The sequence below is a fragment of the Nestor notabilis genome, unplaced genomic scaffold, assembly GCF_000696875.1.
Source record: "Nestor notabilis isolate BGI_N333 unplaced genomic scaffold, ASM69687v1 scaffold22008, whole genome shotgun sequence".
NCBI classification, from domain to species: Eukaryota; Metazoa; Chordata; class Aves; order Psittaciformes; family Psittacidae; genus Nestor; species Nestor notabilis.
Window position 1 is genome coordinate 3,209 of NW_009941757.1, and position 12,978 is coordinate 16,186.

A 12,978-nucleotide genomic window follows, 5' to 3' on the forward strand; every position below is an offset into this window, starting at 1 on the left:
CATATTGAGAGCATGGAAAAAACACTTGAAAGGAGCATGTTCCTGTAGCATTTCCAGCTCATGCTGTCCCTGGACGTCCAGGAGGTCAGGAGAGGTGATAGAGGCTGTGTAGAAGGTGAAGTATTTCAAGATTAAAAACTGTACCCAGCCTCTGGGTGAAGCGGGGAGGTCTCTTCTCTCGTGTTACATGATTCACTTCCTGTTTCTGCTCTGATGCCGCAATTTCTGTGCTTCTTTTCTCAGCACGACCGAACCATGGAGCTTAGAGTGGGGAACAAATACCGGCTGGGCAGAAAGATTGGCAGCGGCTCCTTTGGGGACATTTACCTAGGTGAGTGTGAGTCTGCATTTCCACCTGCAAAGTTGTTTTTCTCAATTACATCATTGTTTTGGGGTTGTTTTTCTTGCCTGTTGATATTTGTGGGCACCATGTAAGGTTGGAGGTGGCGGAGAGGAAAAGAGCTTCCAGGAATACCTGCTAGTTGCTGCTGGTTTCTGGTGGCAAAGAAAGTGGGATGAGCTCAGCTTTGCCTTGCAAGTATTGGATACATTGTGGTGTTTGGTCAGACTGATTTAGATTTGAACTATTCAGGGCATATTTGTCATACACCCTATTCCAGCTCTCTTCCTTTTCTTGAGCTTTGGTGTGTGTGAATATAAACTATGTAAAGAGTGGGTGGTGGAAAGGGAGGAGATGGCTGTTCTTTCAGGGTAGAAGGAATAAAGTTTTGGGAAGATTGGTAGTCGAAGAGATGGTCCAGCACCTGTGAGAAATAGGTTTGAGACCAGGAGATACAAAACAGGTCAGAGAGGCTGGCCTGGTTAAAGTCCTGAGGCCAGATCAGTTGTATCTGTAATGGGATTTAGTTAATGTCTGGAATGACCTGAACTGGGAGCTCAATGGACAGAGCCTATGAGGCTCTGGGTTTCCTGTTACAATGGCAGGTCACTTGGGGAGTTCTCCCAAGCCAGCATGCTAATGGGTATATATGTGCCATGATGCTTTGTCTGCTGGTGTTTTTATTGTCTCAGACCATGTGGGGTCAGACTGGCAAGACTACCCAGTAGCCTGATTGATCCCTCCATGAGAGCTGGCGTGGCTCTACCTGTCATCTAGTTCTCACCACTGCCTGTTTAGCTGAAGTCCTGCAGGCCAGCAGGATTATGGCCCTCTCCCTTCTTGATGTTTGCACCCTTTGGGTACTTACAGATGGTCGTTGTGTGCTCCTTGACTATTAATTTCTCAGTTGAGTTGTATTTTGTTTCCCAGTACATCTACCACTCCTCACTCTTGCTGCTCCTTTCATTTTTCCCAGTTTGTCCATCTGCTGAGCAGCTTGGAGCCTACACAGCATTCGAAGTGTGGCATTCCCAGTGCCTGGCATTGAAGGGCTACTCTTGGGTGATCTGTAATGTGATGCTTCTGCATAGACTGCTTTGAGTCTCCTTGGCTTCCCCCATCACCAACACTGTATCAGGTTGCATAATTGGCCTTAGTGCTCTGTCAGCTGTATTGTAGGGCATCTCTTGCAGGATCTGAAACATTTTCGCATCCCTCCCCAAGTTCCTTTCACTGAATACCTCTAGTTCATATTACTTTTCCCTGTGTTTGTAAATCACCTTCTGTTTTCTACTTCTGGCTTTTATCTCCAGTTCCCTCTTGCTTTATTATTCTCTCTTGATTGGTGTTGGCAGCTTCTCTTGATTAAGTATCCTGTGGGAATCATCGGTAAAAGGCTTTGTTGCCACCTTTACCCAGAGTGTGAACAAAGATGATAAATAATGGACCTGAGGTCCCAATTCCACTGTGTGCTGCCTTTGCTGCGGTCTACTACTGTATGCCACTCCTCTGTGGCCCTCCAGCCAGTTAGTGTCTTGGGTGACACTTCTAATCCCCAGGTGGTAGGGATTGAGGACACAGCATTTTCCACCTATGCTAGTACTTGAAGCTTTCCAGACCCTCTAGGGGTCTGAGAAGTCTCCCAGACCTGTACTGTCCTATACTAGGACAGTGGATCTTGCCAAAACCTCTGGGGTACACATAGGAAAAGAAGGAAGGTATCAAATGGAGAGTCCTGAGACTTTATTCCTCTGTATCATGTAACATCTTCCGCCTGTGCAGAGGGGGTATGGAAATGAAGGGAAGGGGTTGTGCCTGCCATGCCTGTAACCAGACAACATGAGAGGCAGAGGAAGCCCCAGTGCTTTTCTAGCGTGGTGAGCACAGTGGGATGCCTCCAACTGCCAAGTTCAACCAAGTTACTTAAATGCAGTATCAAAGCCCTTGTGATGTTCATTGAGGTGCAAGCCAGTGTGTTTTGAAGCAGTGATAGTGAGACTCGTTGGAGCCTGGGTGACTCCCCAGCCTGGAGGGATGGGACATGGAGTCTCTGGTGTGTCTGGAAGAGGCTTGTGCTCATGCTGTCCTCTCATGGTCTGTTCTGAGACAGAGGGACTCATTCATGAGGACTTCTTTCCCACACCAGGTTCACCTCACAGTTGTCTCAGTATTGGTGCGGAGATGGAGAAGGGACAGACAAGCCTTGTCTCTGTAGGTGAGCATGGGCTGTGCAGTTAATTCCCAGCTTCTCTATTTCTGGATGTTAGTACCTTCACCACAGTAACCAGTGGGTACTGTGTGCTATGCTCTTTGGGATTTGTTTTGGTGTTTCCCTGTCGGAAGAAAATGTGAAATCCTACATGGGCAGACACAAAGGATGGACTCCTGTTAAATCCTCGGCTTGGGCTTAAAGCACAGTGCCTTACTTCCATGCCCTACCTTGTGGGGATGGATGTGCTGGGGGGATATCCTCCTCATGTTGATGTGGAAAGGTGGGCAATGAGATTGGGCCTTGGCGAGCCCATTTGTCTCTAAAAATGCCCACTTGGAAGAGCAAAACCCGATTTGCAGAGGGATTTCTGAGACCTTCTGGCCATCAGAGAGGTGCTTTGTTGGAGATATTGGCCAAGAGGCAGGGCAGGGTTGCTGGACATGGTAAGAATTGTCAGGCTGGGATGCACACTGGTGGTGGAGAGAAGCTGGGCAGACAAAGCATGCTGGGACCTGCGCTGGCTGGGGACAGTTCCTGGTGGCAGGCTCCTCCCTTGCTGGGAGGGGAGTGCCTTCCCTTTGTTTCCTGGCCTGTTAACTCTCTCTCGCCCTATCTGACTTCTTCCATCTGTTCCCAGCCCTCCATTCTTCCCTCTCAGAGCTGTAGGGAGGGGAGTGAGCAGTGGGGAGAGCGGGGGGCTATGCCTGTTGGCTCACCGGATGTGCAGGGAGGGCGGTGTTTATTGTATCAGACATGCAGCAAGGCTTCCACGCTGAAAAGATCCTGTTTAGCCGGTGACATCCTCTGTCCCCAGGGCCCCGTTTCAAACAGCTTGTGATGAATGAGTTGAATTTGTGCAGCCCCCACAGCGGAGCGAGACTGGGGGTGGATGTAAGGAATTATCCCCAATCCTACATATGTCTCTCGAGTGGCTGAAGCTAGGCAGGCTCCGCTGCATTTGTCTGAAACGTGATGCTTGCCACTCTGGAAAGGGAACAGAGAACTGTTGCTTTTGTACTTGTATCTTTAAAAAAGATGGTGGTTAAAGCATGGAACAAAGGATCTGAGAGACTCCTTCCCTTGAATTCCCTCCTCGCTTGTGGCAGTCTTGGTCTAGGTAGATCTCTAGCCAAGAAATGGTAGGGGGAGCAACCTGAAGACAGAGTGGGGTTTGGAGAGGGGGTGAGTGTTCAATTGGTGACCCCCTCAGCAAAGAATAGCTCCTCATTGGTCCTGCTTTTGCCATTCCAGGTCATGGGTTTTTTTCTTCTTTTTCTAGGAGACTAACACCTGTGTTTGGGCTATGGGGAGCGTGGGGCTCAAGGCCATGTTGATCATTTGAATGGCATGTTCACATTTTGCAGAATCTTAAGGTGATGCTTACCCCTCCTGTCCCTTTTTCTGCTTTACATGCTCACAGATAACACTCCCCACCTGCAGACAGCCTAGTAGATGGATGTATCATCATCTTCCTAAACACACAGGGTAATGTGGAGATGAGAACTCATTCATCTTTCTACTGTTCGACTTCTGGGGGGTAGGGTTCATTCGAAATGCTAATGCTACTGCTGTTGAAAGTCAGCAAGACTCATCATTGCTTATGTGTCAGCAGATGGATTAGGAAAGGGAAAAATCCCCTCAGGGAGTGGACAAGGGAGCTGCTGCAGGGGATTTGGAGGAAAGTCTTCACGAAGGCAGGGGAAAGAGAGACGTGAAGGAAGTGCTCTTATTTTTTGGATGTCCTGGGTGTTGCCATGTTGAATGAGGGTTAGTGATTGAACACTAATTTAAAAGGTAGATACTATTCCAAGAGTAAAATTCTTACTGTGATTTGAGGCCCTTTTCCTGCTCTTTTCCTCCTTGCACTCCTGATGCTTGTAAGAAGGGTCCTGTGGTGGAGTGAAGGGAATGTACAGACTTGTTTTGCTGGCCAGCAGTTTCTAAGTGGAAAATACCAGCATCTTTCCTAAAGTAACCATTGGACAAATGGCTCTAGCTCTCAGGATGGCCTTTTCCCTTTCCCTGCTCCTGGATCTTGAGTAAACCTTTACTAAATTCATCCCATTGCTTCTCCTTTGCTTCCTCAGAGCACCCTAAATAATTCCTCTCCCTCCTTAGTGTTTACAGCCTTCAAATATTTGCAGACTGTTGTCATGTCCCATTCTTCCTCCCCACCCTTCTTAGTTGTATGTCTTGTCTATGTTACATATTTAGCTCTTTTAATCTTTCTTAGTAAATCAATCCCTCTAGGCCCTGATGGTTTTTGTTCCTGTCTTACAAATTCCTAACAGCTTGTCTGTCTTGACCCAGCGCTGCAGTATCTAGATGACGTCTTTTTGCTAGCAGGCAGCTCTTGGCTAACTTTGTTTACAATCCAGAACTGTTCAACAGGAGATGGATATCCTTAGGATCCAGAGGGGAAAATGGATCCAGTTGTGTGAACATTTCCTTTTTTACTTTGGTCCCTGGCTCAAGGCGATGGGTGGAGAGATCTTTCTGCAGCTGTCCTTGTGTACTCTGAAAGTCTTATCATAGGGATCAGGAGCACAAATTAACCCAACCTACTAAACTAGCTGTGGGTTATCTACAAAACGTCACCTTTAACTCCAGCTCATGTTTGGCATGTATGTTCTAGAGTAGTTTATTTTATGACAGTGTTCATAAGCTCCTCATGATCAGAAATGCTCTCTGATTTGTGTTTGAGCGCAACTTTTACTAGTTCCAGATATGAGGAAGAGCTTCTCTATGTGTATGAGGCAAGCATGGAGGGGGAGAGAGAAGCAAGTCTTGAGCGTCATTCCAGCGACCTGTGTACAGATCTTCATTCTTTCCATTTTAGGATGATGTGAAACATCTGGAATACTCTTAGCTAGTACAAGAGAAAGACCAGCCTGTTCCTCCTTTGGCAGTGCACTTTGAGGCTAGAGTGCTAGCTTTCATGGCTGACAGCTCAGTTCTTTTCAGAAAGAAGTGTGTGTGTGGGGTGGGTTTGTGTCATTGCAAACTATTTAGCAATACCTTCAACAAAGGCATCCGAGTAGTTCGATTTGGTATCAAATTCAGTTTACTTTTCATGCTTCTAACTTGGGGTATAGCAAATGTGTCTGTGTTGGCAAAAGATAAAGGTATTATTAAAGCCCTTAGGAGAGGGGAGAAGATGGACGTTTGGGAATTGTCTGTATTGAGCAAGTCAGGGCTCTGGAAAAAAGAGGTAGCAATGTCTCCTCCTGAACTAGGTGGCTCTGTTGACATGATGTACCTGATGAAACCAGTAATTTTGCTGTGCAAAAGGTATTCCATATCACTGCCTGGGGGGCTGGCTTGGGTTCAGGGTACATGATCATGGACAGCTAAAACTTCCACTCAGGTCAGGTACTGCTGGTATGTAGAGACTGACCTCTCAAGGTCTGGCACTTTTTGAGACAATGAGGCAGTTAACACATTGTAGGACATTGATCTAGTCTGGCTGCAGGATTAGAGCTGGTTTCTTATTCATGTGCCATCCTCTGGGCTTGCCTTTGCAAACGGCAGTGCTGGAAACACTGTATGAAGCTGGAGAGGCTGATTCTCATTTCTGTCACAGAGAATAAATTTCAGGGCAAATCTTAAGATTTTTGGCACCTGTACAGGCCTTGTTAAAAGTGTTTAGCTTCAGTGGAAGCTTGCACAATCTTCATTTTACCCTCATTTCTATGCAGGAGCCAATATTGCAACTGGTGAAGAGGTGGCCATCAAACTGGAATGTGTCAAAACCAAGCATCCTCAGCTCCACATTGAAAGCAAGTTCTACAAGATGATGCAAGGAGGAGGTGAGATGGGGAGAAAAGGATGGAGGTGGGGGAGTGGTTGAAGAAGGAAATTATTCTGGAGGGTCTTGGAAAGGAAATGATTTGGTGTTACATACAATCTTCTTAGCAGGGGATGCAGCAGTTCTGTGGGCTTAATAGTTCTCTTTCCCCAGTGGGTATCCCCTCCATTAAGTGGTGTGGAGCAGAGGGGGACTATAACGTGATGGTGATGGAGCTCTTGGGGCCCAGCCTGGAAGATCTCTTCAACTTCTGTTCCCGCAAATTTAGTCTCAAGACAGTTCTGCTCCTGGCAGACCAGATGGTGAGTTTCCTCTGAAGCATTTGTGCCTACTCTCCTTTTCCATGCCATTTTTTTTTTTTTTTTTTTTTTTCTCTCCGATCCCCTCTGCTCAAGAACTGCTATATCCCAGGCTTTTTTCGCTTAGCAGTAAGCAGCTGCCAGGTTTTTATTTCTTGATGAAGCTGGGGGCATGGAACCTAGACACTGCTGGCTTTTCCTGATCTCCATCCCTCCTTCCTTCCCCTGCTGCTCACCCTGCGTTAGCGTTGACTGCGCGGAAGTTTTTCCCTGTGTGATAAATGATTGGCATTGCTACCTACCTTGACTCAACTGCCTATGCCCTTGGTTTAAGACCCTTAGCTGTTCTGGACCCTCTCCCTTTCCTATTGTTTGGAAGTTGACTGGCGTCAATGTTGAAGCTCAGAGTTTTAGTCTATACAGACCTGCTTCCCATCCTTCCTTGTGGTGCTAATGGTGACCTCCCCAGACTGAGGACTGGTGTGCAGAGTTGAATTCTGTCTCCATCTCCAGATCTTTCTGCCCCAGAGGGTCTCTTTTCCTTGGCTGTCATTTCTGATACTCTCTGCAAAGTGTCCCTTTCCCTATTCTGACAGGCCAGTGTCTGGGACCTGGACAGGGTGCTGCTTTTAACTGACACAGTTATGGTAAGTTTCCTTCTTGCTTGTCTCACTATTTATTGATTTATTTATTCTCCCTTCCAGATCAGCCGTATTGAGTACATTCATTCCAAGAACTTCATCCATCGGGATGTGAAGCCAGACAACTTCCTTATGGGCCTCGGCAAAAAAGGCAACCTAGTATACATCATTGATTTTGGTTTGGCCAAGAAGTACCGAGATGCCCGGACCCACCAGCACATCCCTTACCGGGAAAACAAGAATCTGACTGGCACAGCCCGTTACGCCTCTATCAACACCCACCTGGGAATTGGTGAGCCTGCTGTTGCCCCTTGCTGGGGCTTTCCACGGGAGGTAGCATGTCCCCAGAAGGAGGGGGTTGGGTTCTGTTCCTGGCTCTGCTGCTGACCTGCCTTGAGGTGCCGGGCAAGTAAGTTGGCTGTCAGGCCTATGTTACCTCTCCTGCCTTTTGTGGCACTCTGAGCTCCTAAAGACAGAAATTGTCTACTGGTATTTATCTGTGTGCAGCTTAGTACAGTGGGGCCCTATTTAGCATCAAAGCTGTGGCCTCCCCAACTCTACTGCACCTAACTCTGCCTTGCACAATTCTTGCAGGCTGATTAGATATGTAAAGGAGACATTCACAGGCACTGAGCCTTTAGGGATATTTGCAGTTGAAACCTTTCTTGTTAACTCCAGAGTGCCTTCATCAGTGATTTTTCTGTAGCTGTCAGCTGGAAGGATACAGGCCCACTGTAATATCCTGTTACCTGCCACTGAGTATGGGGGTAGCCATCTGCTGGAAAGGTACAAGAAGCTGAAATGAGGGAAAGCTTACTACTGCCTGTGTTTTGTGATTGAGGATTGGCTGTCATTGGCCTTCAAAATACAGGTGTGTCTCTGAACCACACTATCCCATTCACCACAAGAGTGAGTGAGGCAGCTTTAGAGAGGTAGGGCACTGCCTTTAGTGTCTATGATTAGTAGTGATGGGATAAAACTAGGCTGAGAAAAGGGCTGAGAGTTCACACAGATCTTATATTGGCAGTGGCCATTGTCTCAGGAGCAGGTTAGTACCCACTGCCCTTAAACTTCCTGAAGTCATCCAACTCTTGTCTTGTGAATGAGCCCCTGATGCATAACACTTGGTAGCTGTGAGTAAGAGAGGTGAAAACCTGTTGAAGTTTTCTCTGTTCCATGACCAGAAACTTCTCTCTAGTATGTGATGTCTGTCTTCTGCTAAACTTTGTCCAGAGTGGGAGACTTTCATAGTTAACTGTAGGGCCTGTTCAGAGCAGGCTGACTTGGTTCTGCTACTGATTGGCAAATCCAAAGAGCAGAAACATTGAAGCTGCCCTGCCTGTGGACCCAGGAAAGTAGCTGCTGTGCTTGTAGCTCATTTTGCATCTCTGGGAGACCTTCTGAGGTGAATAAGGTGGGAATTTGAAAAACAGAGCAAGTAACTCAAATCTTTTTAAACTAACAGCTTCCACAAGATTCCATGTCCTCATTCTTCCTAGGGAAAACTCCCCTCTTGCATATGGTTTCTCAGAAATCTGGAATCAAGACTTGCCCTGCAGAAAATAGAGCAGTTTCCCACTCCCTTCCTTGCTTCATACTGTATAACTGTAGACTGAAAATGCTTTATTTATATCAAAATGGGGAGTGTTGTGTATTGAGAGTGGGCTGTGATCTCCTGACCTCTTCCACATAGTAAAAATAGTTCTTGTAGAGCTTTTCGAGTTGGTCTTCTGTATTCTGGCTTGACCTGCTTATATATAACTGACTCTCCATTGGATTCTCAGTCAAAATTTCCACAGCCATAGTAACTGCCAAAGGAGACATGCACAAAATAAGTCTCACTACTATGTCTGTTGATTCTTTTGTGTGTGCCTGCTCTGTCTGAACTGATCACGAGAGGCTCAATATCTGGTTGTTGGGTTGGTTTTTTTTGTTGGTGGGTTTTTGGTTTTTTTTTTCTTGTTTTTAAGGACTTTATTATTCATCCCACCCCAACTTAGCTCTTCATTACTGGTGCTTGGCTTGTGTGGCAGGATGAACAAACAATGTCTGAACACTAATCCAATGGCAAGTTGCATACGCCATCAGTCTGAGCACAGCCATTGCTCTCTTCATGCCCTTTACTTCAGAAAGGTCTGGGTGTGAGTTACTCTTCGCAACAGGTCTCGGGTGTATTATCTCCATGTTGTAGATAGTTCCCCTGAATGGCGTAAAGGTTACATTGCTTACCTGGAGGAAAGGGGATGGGGGTGTCGGAGTTGCAGCTGGAGTTCCTGTTTCTCAAGATCTTGCCACGGGGTGTGTGACAAGCACGTTTATGAGTTAGCAGCATTGCCATGGAAACCGTCACTCTGAATTTTTTGACTTCTCAGAGACTAAATTCTCTGTCTTAATGTTACATTAACGTGGTTTAGGGAGAAGGAAGGAACCAGGTGCCAGGGTGTTCATGTGACGGGAATAGCAAATGAATAAATGCCTTTATTTGAATGTGCAAGCTAAGGGTTGGGCATTCCGATGTCTGGAGTAAATGCATTCTTTTCCCAGTGACAAGGGGGAAAAGTAGGAGGCGAGATTGGGGAGGGTTTCCACAGCTGGACACTTGCGGGGGGGAGGAGGGAGTCATTAGACTGTACAGGCTTTGGTTCACGCATTCCAGTCAATTTTCACATGCTCTGTGGATGAGAGTCCCTTGCACCCTCTGGAGCTTGTAAAGTCTGAAATAGATGCCCAGGGGTGCCCAGGAGGCAGTCTTGAAAGAAGCCTGGTGGGCTCTGTCTGGATAACAGGAGACTGGGGGTGGGGAATTCCTCCCCAAATGGAGTCCTGCGTGGTCTCACTGTGGGCTGTGCGGATCATCAAGTTCTGCTCATCCTGCCCTCTGTCTCCCATTTTGGATTCTTGTGTGTTCTTAAAGGCTGTTGCCATGCCTGGAGAGAGAAAAGGGAAGTGTAGTCCCAGCCAGCATTTGCAAAATTGGATCTAAGTATATAGTCAGGAAAACATTGCTTGGTTAAGATGGCTTGTGTTGGGCTGACTCCAGCGAACACAGCTAACTTCTAGGGAGTCCTGCATGGGTGGAACAGCATCCCTTTGGGTAGGATCAGGGTGGAGGGAAGCACTGTCGTGGGGGACCAGTAGGCACTTTCAGCTGCAAAGAAACAAGTTTTGTCATGAACCTTCTGTCCAAGGCAGCCAGTCCTCAGTCTTCTGTCTTTGCCCACCCATGCCTTCCACAGGTAACTTGCTGTCTTGCTACTCACCCCTGACTCAGCTCTTTCTGAGGACCCTGCTTTGGGAAGGGAGTGAGGGTGTGGGCTGGCTGGGAACCACCCTGGGAGTGGGAGGAAACTGACAGATCTCTTGCAGGGTGGGCTGGGTTTGAGGTTATGCTGGGTTGTGTGGGAAAGCAACCTCCTGTTTTTCATTGGAAGAGGTTTTGTGAGGGTGGGAGGAAAGGATGACTGTCTTATAAATGTAGCAGTTCCTCATGTACTGTAGGAGAAACAAGAAGCTGAACTAAAATGAAGTGTGATGTGGAGTCACAGGTCAGGGCTGTAATCGTGCTTCTGGACTGACTTGCTCTGGGCAGGCATTCGTGTCACTTGTGTTTCGCTTTCTCTTTTCAAACTGTAAAGTGAGATAGATAACTTCCCCCCACTGTGTCGCAGGGATGCCATGAGAGTTAGTCAATGATTGTCAAGCTTCTAAAAGTGGAAAGTAGTGATCTTAAATAATGTTTCTTTGGTGTGTAAAGGTGAGTTTTTTTTTTTTTTTTTCTTCTAACTCTAATTACTCCACTTTTGCTGCCTAATGTTACCTAGTATCTTGAGGATGCTGGTGTATGAGACCAGGCCCATAAAAAAAATGGAAATGTGTAATAGTAACTGAAGATGAAGCAACAAAACAACAACAACAACAAAAAAAAAGAAGACATGTAATTCAGGATGTGGTAATTTGGGTTACAGATGAAAGATAGCTACAATGTTTTGAGGCAGCTTGACAACTGTAACCCATCAGCTGATATATTTGAAGCTCACTGAAATTGTTCTAAGTGGGCTAGTGACCACATATACCTGAGGTACTGGACATTAGGGATGTGATTCAACCAGACATTTATCATTCATTTTAATAATTTTAATAATGAGGTGGTGTGCGTGCAGTTTTTTCCCCTCTGTCATATTGCTGTGTTAAGGCACAGTTGGGGTGTGTTTGCATGCATGTAATAGGTACTAGTAAGCTATCCAGTTGGTTTTGTAACCCCTCTTGTTGCTTCTGGTAAGAGCTTGTAGTATCCCCCACTGACTTCAGGCTACCTAACCTCAAGTCTTGGATTCTGGCCTTCTCCAAATCACTAGGACTGTGCCTGGGCATATGTTTGCAGAACGCATCCTGTTCTGGATGGGTTGGCAGCTGTGCTCAAAGCTGCTGTGCTCCACACAAGTGGAGGTGTGTGGTCCAGCCTGCCGTAAGTAGTGGGAAGTTCAAGCAAGATTTTGGAGGCAAGATCCTGTTTTATTTCTAAAATGGTGATTTGCTTGTTCAGTGTTTCTTTGGTTCCTGTCCTGCCTTTCCTTACTCTTTTGAGGGGCACAACCATGCTTTAGACAGGTAACCCACAGTTACAGGCCTTAAAGCTACAGCACAGATAAGTCAAGGGATGGCAAATGGCAAGATTGAGGTTACACTCGTTTTCTCTGCTTTCAGGCCCTGGCATTCTGACTCCATTTCCACATGCCTTCTGTCTTGAGATGTAGGTCATTATCAAATGTTTGCTATTTTTATTTATTTGATATACGTGGTGTGTGATTGCAGCCCTCTGAGACTACACATATCCCAGCCTTTGGCCAAATGCAAACCTGGGTTTCTTTCTCCCTGCTCCACCCATAGCATCTAAGCATCTCCCAGCCAGTCATGTAGTTATCTTTGGCAGCAGCCTGTTAAGATTAGGAAGTATTAGCCCCTTTAAAGTGAGTAACTTGAAGCAGTAAGTTAGGTCAAAAAATGCTGTTAGTTTGGGCATGCAGAAATAAGATACTTTTTGGGCATCTGCAAGGCTGCTTCCTCCTCTACTCTTGTCTTGGAACATGGCATTTTTATGGAATCTCATGTGCTTTGTCCTAAAGCCCCTCTCCTCTCAGTAACAGAGCGACAAGACCCTTTTCTTCTGTAACCATTGTGCCTTCCCCCTCCACCCCCTAATATTTTTAATTTGTCAAGCCCCCTAGTTCTCAAAACTGCTAGGAGGTTATGAGAGATGCAGGAGGAAGAAAGGCCCATGGTGACCCACAGCATGTGTCGGTACACCTGGACATCCAGATCTGTGATGTGCTACAGCTTCTCCTCCACCAGGGTTCAGCTCAGCTAGCAGAATAAGGGGTAGCTGTAATAATCTACTGTCTTTTGAATGGGCAGGTGGTAGAATGTAACTAATACTGAGAATTAACCCATAGACCAATACATAATCTGCAGCATTTTCCAGGACATGGCACTGAACCCAGCAAAATGGGCTGTAGTAGTAAATTAATATAATACATGAATCTCTCTAGTCTTTCCTCTACCCCGTGCTCTCCCTCAAGCCATATTTTGCATCTCTGTTATCTGTGTAAGTTGTTGTTCTCCTCAGGATGCTCAGGATGTAAAGGACTTTGTCCAAAATGTTGTGTGGGCTTTTTTTTTTT

The 12,978-nt window shown here is 46.3% G+C and overlaps 1 protein-coding gene across 1 annotated transcript in view; it reads left to right on the forward strand.

Moving 5' to 3' along the window:
• The first annotated feature begins 248 nt into the window (after positions 1-248).
• The window catches only part of CSNK1E (casein kinase 1, epsilon), an 18,747-nt gene continuing 6,017 nt past the window's right edge, over positions 249-12,978 (forward strand). Inside the window, exons 1-4 of the mRNA XM_010021055.1 lie at positions 249-331; positions 6,251-6,361; positions 6,514-6,662; positions 7,364-7,592. Coding sequence (XP_010019357.1) covers positions 256-331; positions 6,251-6,361; positions 6,514-6,662; positions 7,364-7,592 — 565 coding nt within the window. The 5' untranslated portion in view covers positions 249-255. The remainder of the gene's footprint in view (positions 332-6,250; positions 6,362-6,513; positions 6,663-7,363; positions 7,593-12,978) is intronic.